This window comes from Giraffa tippelskirchi, chromosome 2 (genome assembly GCF_054371585.1).
Source record: "Giraffa tippelskirchi isolate mGirTip1 chromosome 2, T2T-mGirTip1v1.2.pri, whole genome shotgun sequence".
NCBI lineage: Eukaryota > Metazoa > Chordata > Mammalia > Artiodactyla > Giraffidae > Giraffa > Giraffa tippelskirchi.
The window spans coordinates 67,916,887-67,926,915 of NC_137276.1; the positions used below are offsets into that span (position 1 = coordinate 67,916,887).

Sequence of the window (10,029 nt, forward strand, 5' to 3'; positions counted from 1 at the left end):
TATAATTTAAAAAATTTTTTGAATTACTTAGCTTATATTTGACTGTGCAGGGTCTTCGTTGCTTTGTGTGGGCTTTCTCTAGTTGTGGCAAGTGGGAGCTCCTCTCTAGTTTCAGTGCACAGGCTTCTCATTTGGAGGCTTTTCTTATTGTGGAGCACGGGCTCTAGAGCACATGGGCTTCAGCAGTTGCAGCTCACAGGCTTAGTTGCCCTGCGGTGACATGTGGGTTCTTCCCGACCAGGGGTTGAACCCATGTCACCTGCACTGGCAGGCAGATTCTTAACCACTGGACCACCAGGGAAGTCCAAGAAAGCAGAACTGAACACCATGTGAAGTTGAACGGCAGAGTAGTAGCAACAAAGAAAGTCCTGATAGTCTTGCGTAGGGTAGGCCTAATGTTAGATGAGAAAATGCTTTGTAAATAATGATGTCTTATACCAATTGTAATGAGAAGAATAAAACTTTGAATTTCAGAATGTAAATTTTATTCTGTGAAAGCTAACCAGCAATGTGACATTTCCTCACTTTTGAGATATGTTCACAGAAATACTAGGGAAAAGAGTTAAGTCATAAATCTTTGTTTTCACTAAAAATGATATCTCCTCTGAGATAAGTGGCCCAAGTTGTATCAGTTATATGAAGGGATATTGTATCAAGGTTTGTGATCTAATCTTTAAATCAAGATTTTATGTATAGTTTGGCTTGTTTATGGTAAGCTTGATTTGTTCATATCAGACTGTTGTATATAACCTGTATGTTCTATTTGTCATCCCTTTGGCATAACTTAAACTAGTAGAGTTTATAACTCTATAAACTTTATTGTAGGAGGATATAAAATATATAAAATATAAAAATCTACATTAGAAAACATTATAGCAACCCTATAAGCTGTGTTTAATTGTTTACCATTTTATTGGTAAAATGCAATTAGTATAAGTTTAATTACTACCCCGTTTTATTGATGAGGAAATTGAGGTTTAAGGAGATTAAATAATTTTTTGAAGAGCACAGCATGATGTCAAGACCAATCAGTTATGTCCTTGGTTCTCAAGTTAGAATCCAGTGAGAGTGTTCTCCACTAAGACCCCAGTAACCCAAACCTGGGACCCCTTTATTGGAATGAACGACACTGCCAGAGAATCTTTAAAAGTGATCAAAAGAGACATGCAACTATATAACAAAGTTTATTTTTCTATTTCTTGATTCCTTTCAAACATTTGACAAAATAAAATTCTTTTTTTGGCCAGAAAATATGAACAGCACTCTAACCTTTGTCACTATGAGTGGGGAACTGAAGGCCAGAAAAGAAGAGGATGGTATCGTCCTGGACCTACCTCTTTATCCAGCCCATCCCCAGGTCAGCTTTTTAAAATTATTGCCACACACTGTATACAACTTGCCCGTTTTACAATGATTTTGTCTTTTTTCCTGATCTAGAAATTGCATGAAGTGGAGGACTTGATAAAGGTTCGTGAAAAAGAGTCAAACTTGAGCTGTGGAATTTGATCATCTGTTATTGTTTGAACAAAGATTTGTTGTATTTGATCTCAAATATAGACCTTCTACCAATGTAAGTGTTCTAGTTTAAGCTTGGGTGAATACTGCATGGTGCCTTTGAGGTTTGAATTTTAATATTGAATCTGTTTGGTGAAAAGGTTGACCAGTTTTCCCTAACTCTTCCTTATCTGATTAGCCTCCATGGAAAGATGGGGGAGGGGAGAGTGCCATGTGGCAGGCTGAGAGTGCAAGAAAAGAATGGAAACAGCCTGGCAGCAGTCTGTGTCCTGATCTCTTCAGGGGAGAATAAGGCTGAGATGATGGGGCTGTGCTTTGATGGAAGAGAGCAGAAAAGCAGGAGTACTACAATAGAGAAGACAAGATATATTTAGCAGCCTCCTCAAAGGGTCTGTGTGGGGATGGGGCTTAATGATAAGGATGATGATGATGATGATAAAGAACATGTTTGAGAGTCTCCTCTGTGCAGTACCATGCATTTTAATGCATTATTTCATTTAATTCTCACTGTCACCAAGGGCAGTAGGCACTACAGTTGTCTTGTGGAGATTCTAGAAGGCCAGAGTGGCCCTGGATAGCCAGGTGCTTAGGTTTTAGAGCAGGAAGGGCCCAGGTCAGGACCAGGCCAAGGGTACCGTGAGAAAACATGATTCTGGGAAATGGCCTGTTACAGGTAGTAATGAGTATTTCTTAGTGAATTTTCAAATACAGCATTTGTTATCTCTTTAGTGTTTTGCTTTAGGTTTTCAAAGGATATAAGCAAGTATCATGGATTCTACTTTTACATTAGCTCCACCTTTGGCTTGGGTTTTGGGAGACAAGCCAAATTCATAAATGAATTGCTTTAAGCATATAGGCAAAAAAATAGAAAATCTTTACAGTGGTAGACTTTGTTTATGGTAGAAAGAACTTAACCTGATCTCTCTAAGCCTCAGGGTCAGCATTTGCAAAATGGGAATGATGAAAGGTATTTATCATGAGTATTGTCATTTTGGGCTTCCCAGGCGGCTCAGTGGTAAAGAATCTGTCTGCCAATGCAAGAGACACAGGAAATAAGGGTTTGATTCCTGGGCTTGGAAGATCCCCCTGGAGTAGGAAATAGCAACCCACTCCAATATTCTTGCCTGGGAAATCCCGTGGACAGAGGAGCCTGACGGGCTGCGTTCTTTGGGGTCACAGAGTCAGACACAACTGAGCATACACGCATTGTCATTTTGTGTTCCTAGAAAATGGCAATAAGATTCTCAGTTGAGAATTAAACTTTCAAATTGACATAAGAGTCCATGTAGAGAAGGGTTGGACGACCCTTCAGAGAGACTGGGAGTCCCAGAGAGCAGATGGGATTGGGCTGTAGGAGTTCCCATGTCTAGAGGGGGGACATTGGTCAGCAGTGGTCACAGAGGCAGACCTTCCAGGCACTACCCACAGCAGAGTCTTGGCCATGGAACCTAGAGCTTCTCAGCCCCTAAAGAAGATTAGAGAACTTGAAACCACCTAGTGACAATCAGACAACTACCACGTAACTCTAGCCTGTTCTGGCGGCAGCTAGCTGTGGTGCCAAAGGATGACTTGGAGGTGTTTTTGTCCCCTCACAACCTCCCTCAGCACCGCAAACCAATAGACAGACAACATACCGTGTCTCAGATCTGAGCACGGCTATATGCAATCTTCGGTAAAGGGTGAACCAGGGTGTCTTTGGATAATGTTACTATGTTCTTGATCTGTAGTGTACAGTCTAAGTGAAAACAGCAAGCTTGCCAAGCAGAGCAGCATTGAGACGAGTGCCCTAGTCCCCACTTCCAATCATACTGCTGGCCCTGAGTCCTTCTTGTGTAGAATCATCTAGTTACCACTGTAGCTACAGGAACTCTGCATGTGTTATTTCATTTAATCCTCTAAGAAGCAGGCATAAAGCCCCCACCTCTACAGATAGTAGACAGTAGTGATTCAGAGCTTTGACTCCAGGGCTGGGTGACTTCTCAGTCCTGGGTCAAAGTGTGTGTATGTGAGAGAGAGATTCTGGGCCTCCCTGAATCTTTTTATCTGTGGGGAAAATACCCAATTGAATGAGCTGTGTGTCGAGTCTCATAGTAACATGTATGAACAAGGCCTATCTTTGGCTCTCAGAGGCTAAACTCAACCTTGTTAAGGTCCAAGGGTTCCTGAACACCAGGAAATTGGCCTTCTTTGAGAAATACCTTAAATCCTAAAACTGACCTGAAACTCTTGGGACTGGAGATGTTGGGTGTGCCTGGCACAAAGCAGATGTTTGTGAGAGATCGTTCTCCAAGGACTTGACCCAAGACGCACTTCTGAGGAAGTTTTGGTTTGTCTCCATAGACTGCCATAGGTGACACTCTGGTTCAGGATGTTCGCTATTCCCCAGATACCAAAAAGCTCCTGGTCCGGCTCAGTGATACTTACAACAGGTAATTGAAATTTTTGACTTCGTCAGTGCTGTGGGAGAGAGCACCAGATTCATAGCTCTGGCTTGATCTGGCTGTGCCATGTTCAGTCGAACCATGATCTACACAGCTAGAGTGTTCTGTTCCTTGGCAGGAAGGTTGTACTTGCTCTTCCTCCCTTCCTGCTGAGCCATTGGACAAGCTGCAGCCTGGCCTGCTTTATGGAGTCTGGGGAATGGGTAGTCTGTGGAATGGGTTTGTCCTAATCCATCCTGTTTATGAACAAGGTCATTTCTGGAGAGCCTGACAGTGAACACAGAGAATTTGCTCCAAGTGGAAACCACAGGGAAGGTGAAAGGACTCATTCTCACCCTCAAGGGAGAGCCTGGTGGGCAGACTCAAGCATTTGACTTTTACTCCAGATATTTTGCTCCGTGGTATGGCGTGGCTGAAGACCCTGTAACAGGTACTTTTTGCCTTGAATCCTGAGGAAAGCTAAACAGTGGAGGAGGAGGAGAACAGCTGTTTAAGTGCCCTCTACAATGAACTTTCAGGTTGTTTGGGTTTTGAGTTGCCTTTGTTTCCCTATCTCCCCTCCCCATCCCTTCACTGAAGTCTCTTGTGACAAACACAGTGTTAATGAGGCAGTATATAACAAGGTTAAATTTTAGCATCAGACAGGCTGGGTTTGCATCCTAGCTTCCTAACTATTAACCTTGGGTAAATGACTTAACTTTTTACAGCTTTTGTTCCCTCTCTATAAAACATGGATAATACCTCATAGGTTATGTAAACACAATGCATGTTAAACACAAAACATAATGAGCACAGTGCCTGACACATAGTAAGTACCCAATAGCTGTTAGGTATTTTAACAACTAATGATAAAACTGGCTCCTTGAGCCAACACTTCTAGAGCTACCTGTTGCAAAATCCAGTGGCCAATGTCCACTACATTCCCAAAGTCCTTTGTCCTTTTCAGTGGCCAGGCTGTGTGATCATTGACCAAGATTTGGGTTTTGAAGGACCAAGTCCTGGACTGCAGGTGGGAAACAGGGACAGGAATAGTGTTTTTCTTCCACCCCTCCTCCTTTCCCAGACCTGCTCACTAAGTGAGTGGAATGGGTTCAGGAACGTAGGAATTCAGGATCTTCCACAAGCCAGAAGCAGAGAGTTGAAATAAAAAAGTCAGCAAGAATGTGATGCCTCCTACTTTTATCCTCCTTGATAAAAGTGGGCTGAGCAGTGAAAGGTGGGGAATGCTTTTTGGAGGAAGCTAAATGGATAAGAAGTTATGAGTGGATTTATACATGCATGGCTGCTTCCCAAAGATTTTAATTATCACAGAGGGAAGGTTTTTTTCTCCCTGTAATAATGCTTTTCTAGAGTGGGAAAGCTCTTTGGACAGTGATGGCCAACAGTCTCGGTTTGCTTGAGACTGAAGGACTTCTCAGAGTAGGGATCTTCAGTGATAAAACCAGGACAGCCTCAGGCATACTGGGATGCCTAGGCACCCTGTCCCATAGTATTTAGTACGTTTTTCTGAAGTAGAGACCTTTTTCAAACCATCCTTTTCTCTCCCAAATACTTTCCTGTCAGTTATTATTTTGCAGTTTGTTTCTTCATTTTAGTATCTGTTCTCTGATCTAAACCTAGGGCACAATCATGTGAAAAAATATCTCACTAAAACAAAGCTCTTTTGGCACCAAAAAACTGGGAACGTTGGCTTCATGGAAATTTTGCTCTTTTGTCAGAGTTCCCACCCTTTATTGCATGTGCATCTTAGGAGGAACGATATATTTTTCTTTGTTAGATGTAGACAGATTTACTCGAAAGCCTTAATTCTCCTATCATGGACTGATAAGGAATTGATAGATAAGAATTAAAGCCTGCAGTTTAATTCAGCCTTCAGAAAGTGTAAGAAGCAGCAGATACATCTTTTGAAGGAGCTTATCCATAAATGCTATGTCTTCCTTTCTATTTCCATTCATAATTCCACACTTTGCAGAGGTCATGGCCAACATAATGACTAAGTTGTCTAAGGTTCAGTCAAACTGGATAGTTGATCCTTTACGAATTTAGCAGAGTCACTCCTGTTTTCTTTGGGATTGTAACATAAAAAACAAAAGTTTTTCACTTCTTTTAAGGGTCTGCACATGCTGTTCTCAGTAGCTACTGGTCTGAGCAACTGGGGAAGAAAGACTTGCACGGTAGGACAGTTCTTTTTCAAATTTAAAAAAAATTTGCTGAAGTTTAAGCTAGTATTCCTTCTCATATATACTATCCACTTGAAGATGTAATAAAATGTTAACTGTCAAAACAAAAAATGTTAACTATCACCCACATGAAAACTAAAGGTTTCAAATTCCTTCACCCTGAATCTTCTGCTCAATATCCTCCACCCCAAACATCTTCCACTTCTGTTTCTCCCAAAACAGAGACACACTTCTAATACAGTTAAGTGCCAAGTATTTGCTGAATAAAGTTAACTAGCTGTGTAATTTTGGCCCAGAAAGGTTCTTTACAATGTGATGAGTTGAGATTGGATGATTACCAGGGTCCCATTATGGGATTAAATAAAACAAATTGCCTTGGAACCAAGTCTCCTAGTGATTAATATATTGCTCAGGACAGAGAAAATAGATGGTAGTCAGTGGAGGTTACACAGCTAGTACCACACGCAGAACAGGTTACACAATCAAAGTAGAAGTTTGACCTTAATGGACAGAAGTTCTTACTTAGTGGAATGGTTAAGCCTCTGTGACCTCGATTTGGGAATAGCAGGGTGGCTGTTCTCTTTCCATTGTGAGCCTAATTATGTCCCTAAGCTCAAGAAGCCTGAGGCTGTACCTCACGTTTGATTGACAAGTGTGGTTGCTTGCTAACCACAATGAGTAGGGAACTCCTTTTGTCCTTTGCAGACCTCGAAAGATGGGGCCTTCTCTGAAGGGCCAAGAGCACCCCCTCTTTATCTTTTTAGCCTTTTGGTCCTAGGTTTTATCTTTTCACTTGTGCTTGCTTACTCTTAGAGCTAGATGGAGCCAGGGAGGAAGCTACGGTTAGGGTGTGTCTGGGGCATTACAGGAAGTAATAGAGGAAGTGGCTCAGGAAAGGAAGATGTAGAGCTTTGTGCTTTGTGTCTCAAATTGCGTTTGTGGCCTCAGTCCTCAGGAGAACAGGGTGGGCTGGGCATTATTATGAACAGATGAAGGAATGCATCCTTTAAAAAATTAGTTAATAGGTTTTTATTGAGAACATTGATTTATTACATTAAACAAATTTCTCATATACATTGTATTTCTGTTTCTATACATCCTACAGTGTGCTCACTATAAAAAATTTATTTTCCATCCTTCACTGTGCAGTTGACCTCCTTTACCCATTTTGATCCCGCCCATACTACCCTGCCCCTCCCCTTCTGGTAACCACTCTCTGTTCTCTGTGTCTATGTGTTTGTGTTTGGTTTGTTCATTTATTTTGTTTTCATTTGTTTGAAAGAGTGTATTCTTTAAACTGACCTGGGAGTGTTCTAGAACTTGTAATAATCAGTCTTTCACTATGTCTTATTAATTAAAGGGGTGAAAATGATCTTGATTTGTGACTTGTTTTATGTTTTCTTTAGCCTTTCAGTGTTCCACCCGGGGAGGAGAACTGACAATTTCCCTGCGTTCTGATGGACGAGTTGACATCAAGGGAGGTGCTGCTCTTGTTTTAGAGGGCACGCTGACAGCCTAGACTGCTTGCACTGCAATGATGCCATCTTGAATTACTGAGTATTTTCTGCATAAAAAGAAATGTAAGAGACTGCTTTGAATAAGATTGCATTGTAGTCCACTTAATCCTCACCTGAGAAATAGAACAATGAAGACATATTAATGGGGATTTAATAATGCTTCCTGATGAATTAACTAAAGGAGTTTTGGTTCTACCTGTGAACATATTCGACGTAACCAATATCAAAGAATAATGTTGTCACCTTTGATTGTGACCACGAATCACAGAATGAGGAACACATTTATGAAGAGTAAGATTAAATCATTTAAACTCAGATGTGAGTACCTGATAGACTGTTTTGCAGCCGTCAAAAAGACCCAATAGCTATGCGGAAATGTAGAAAAATAGTTCATAGTATAATACTAAGAAAGAAAATTATAGTAGACTATTAAATGTTAGCAATGTTATGCTATGTCTGTGGAGAATAGGAATTTATATGGACAAGAATGGATCATGAAGATAGAAAAGTAAAGAGAGTTTATGTGTGAACGGTAAGGTTGGAGTAATTTTAATGTACCTAAAAAATTATTTCCTTTATTGGAACATGCTCATGTTTAATACCTAAAAATCAGAACATGTAGCTAAATAACTAAAACACCCAGAAATTTTTTAAATGAGTCATAATGAGTGATAGAGTGGTAATAAAATTAAACACGAAAAGTAACGTGATATCCTGCCTCTTTCCAAGTTCTTTTCAGGGTGGGAATCCCCCTTACTGTCACTCCCATGTATTCTGCAAGTTAGGTGCCCAGCTGAGATCTGAATTCTCACCCTATGGGTCAGATCTGCTGCTTAGCAATCTGATGTGGTTGGTAAAAAGCAATTTGCTGTCTCCAGTGTGTAAGATGCTGGACTAGAAGCTGGCAAGGTAGAGAGCTGGGGGGCAGGATGCAAAGGAGATTAGAGGGGGAGCTTGTAGAGCTCTCAAGGGACTCCAACTGGGGAGACCAGGCTCATCCTTTCATGAAAAGATAATGAGCACTTGTGTTGGTCTGTGATTAGGGTCTGCCATATGCAGACCCTGAATGTTATGGCGTAGTCAGGCAAATGTTAAAAGACAGGGCTTTGAAAGATGGGCATGAGCAAAGCTTCAGAGACGAATGAATGTACACGGCCTCTAGGTTTTGTCTAGAGTTTCTACATCTTGAAAGTAGTTACGTTCTATAGGAGCAGAGACATAAAGGAAAGTAGTTATTAAACTAACAATCCAGTTGAAGAGATAAGACACAAGGACAGAGAAACACACAGACAGATAAATGATATTGAAAACTATTCTTTTTCTTTTTTGAAAACTAATCTTAATTGTTGTTGTTGTTTTTTTCTATAGAAAAGACAGGAATCACAGCAATTGTGAGTCATCCCCAGTGTATGAGAAAGGGAGAACTATGGTTCTTCAGGTGTAAGAAGTACTTCCCAGACAAGTAGCATTTTCACTACCTGGGAGCTTGTTAGAAAAGCAAATTCTCAGGCCCTATCCCAGACCCACTGAATCAGAAGCTCTGGAGATGGAGACCAGAAATCTAGTTTTTAACAAGCCCTCTAGGAAATCCGGGTGTACATTTAAGTTTGAGAACCTCTAGTATTCATGGTAATGAGTGATAAAGTGGTAATAAAATTAAACACAGAAAGTAAGGTAATATCCTCCCTCTTTCCAAGTTCTTTTTGGGGTGGGAATTCCCCTTGCTATCACTCCCATGTATTCTGCAATATCCTAGTATTCAACCACTGTCTTCTTCCCTCTCAAGTGACGATTGCTTATGTAGCTCAATAACTTTTATTCTCTATTGGTTGTTTTTTTTTTGGCTGCACTAAGTGGCTTACTGGGATCTTAGCTCCCCAACCAGGGGTTTAACCCATGCCTTTGGCAGTGAAAAGTGCAGAATCCTAACCACTGGGCTGCCAGGAAATTCCCAATAACTTCTAAATGTGCATTATCTCAAAATCTCCCTGACCACACCAATATACTTGCTGCTTAATGTAGTTTTGGAGGAGCTGTTTTTGTTTTTTTTTTCCCTCATAGCTTCCAGTTCTGTTCCGCTAGAAAAATTAGCTGTGCTCAGGTGGGAGCTGTTCAGTAATGTGTTGGTAATATAGAGATTAGTTAATCAGCTATGATTTATTAATGATGAATTAATTATACCTGATTATGCAGTTCTGCTAGCTAAATGGAGCTTTAAAGGAGTTATTTTATTAATCATCATGATGCTAATTGCAGACACTTACAGAAGGATCACTAATTGAACATGCAACCATGTGCAGAACAAGTTGAGCTGCTGAGACCTGCAATAATAAGAAACCCGGACTTTTAGGGGAGCCAAAACAAATTTTATTTTAT

The 10,029-nt window shown here is 40.7% G+C and overlaps 1 protein-coding gene across 1 annotated transcript in view; it reads left to right on the forward strand.

The window, feature by feature from the left end:
* PBLD (phenazine biosynthesis like protein domain containing) overlaps positions 1-8,363 on the forward strand; it is a 35,219-nt gene extending 26,856 nt beyond the window's left edge. The window contains exons 5-10 of the mRNA XM_081568873.1: positions 1,248-1,357; positions 1,438-1,467; positions 3,856-3,944; positions 4,208-4,386; positions 6,068-6,130; positions 7,543-8,363. Coding sequence (XP_081424999.1) covers positions 1,248-1,357; positions 1,438-1,467; positions 3,856-3,944; positions 4,208-4,386; positions 6,068-6,130; positions 7,543-7,655 — 584 coding nt within the window. The 3' untranslated portion in view covers positions 7,656-8,363. The remainder of the gene's footprint in view (positions 1-1,247; positions 1,358-1,437; positions 1,468-3,855; positions 3,945-4,207; positions 4,387-6,067; positions 6,131-7,542) is intronic.
* The last annotated feature ends 1,666 nt before the right edge of the window (positions 8,364-10,029 follow it).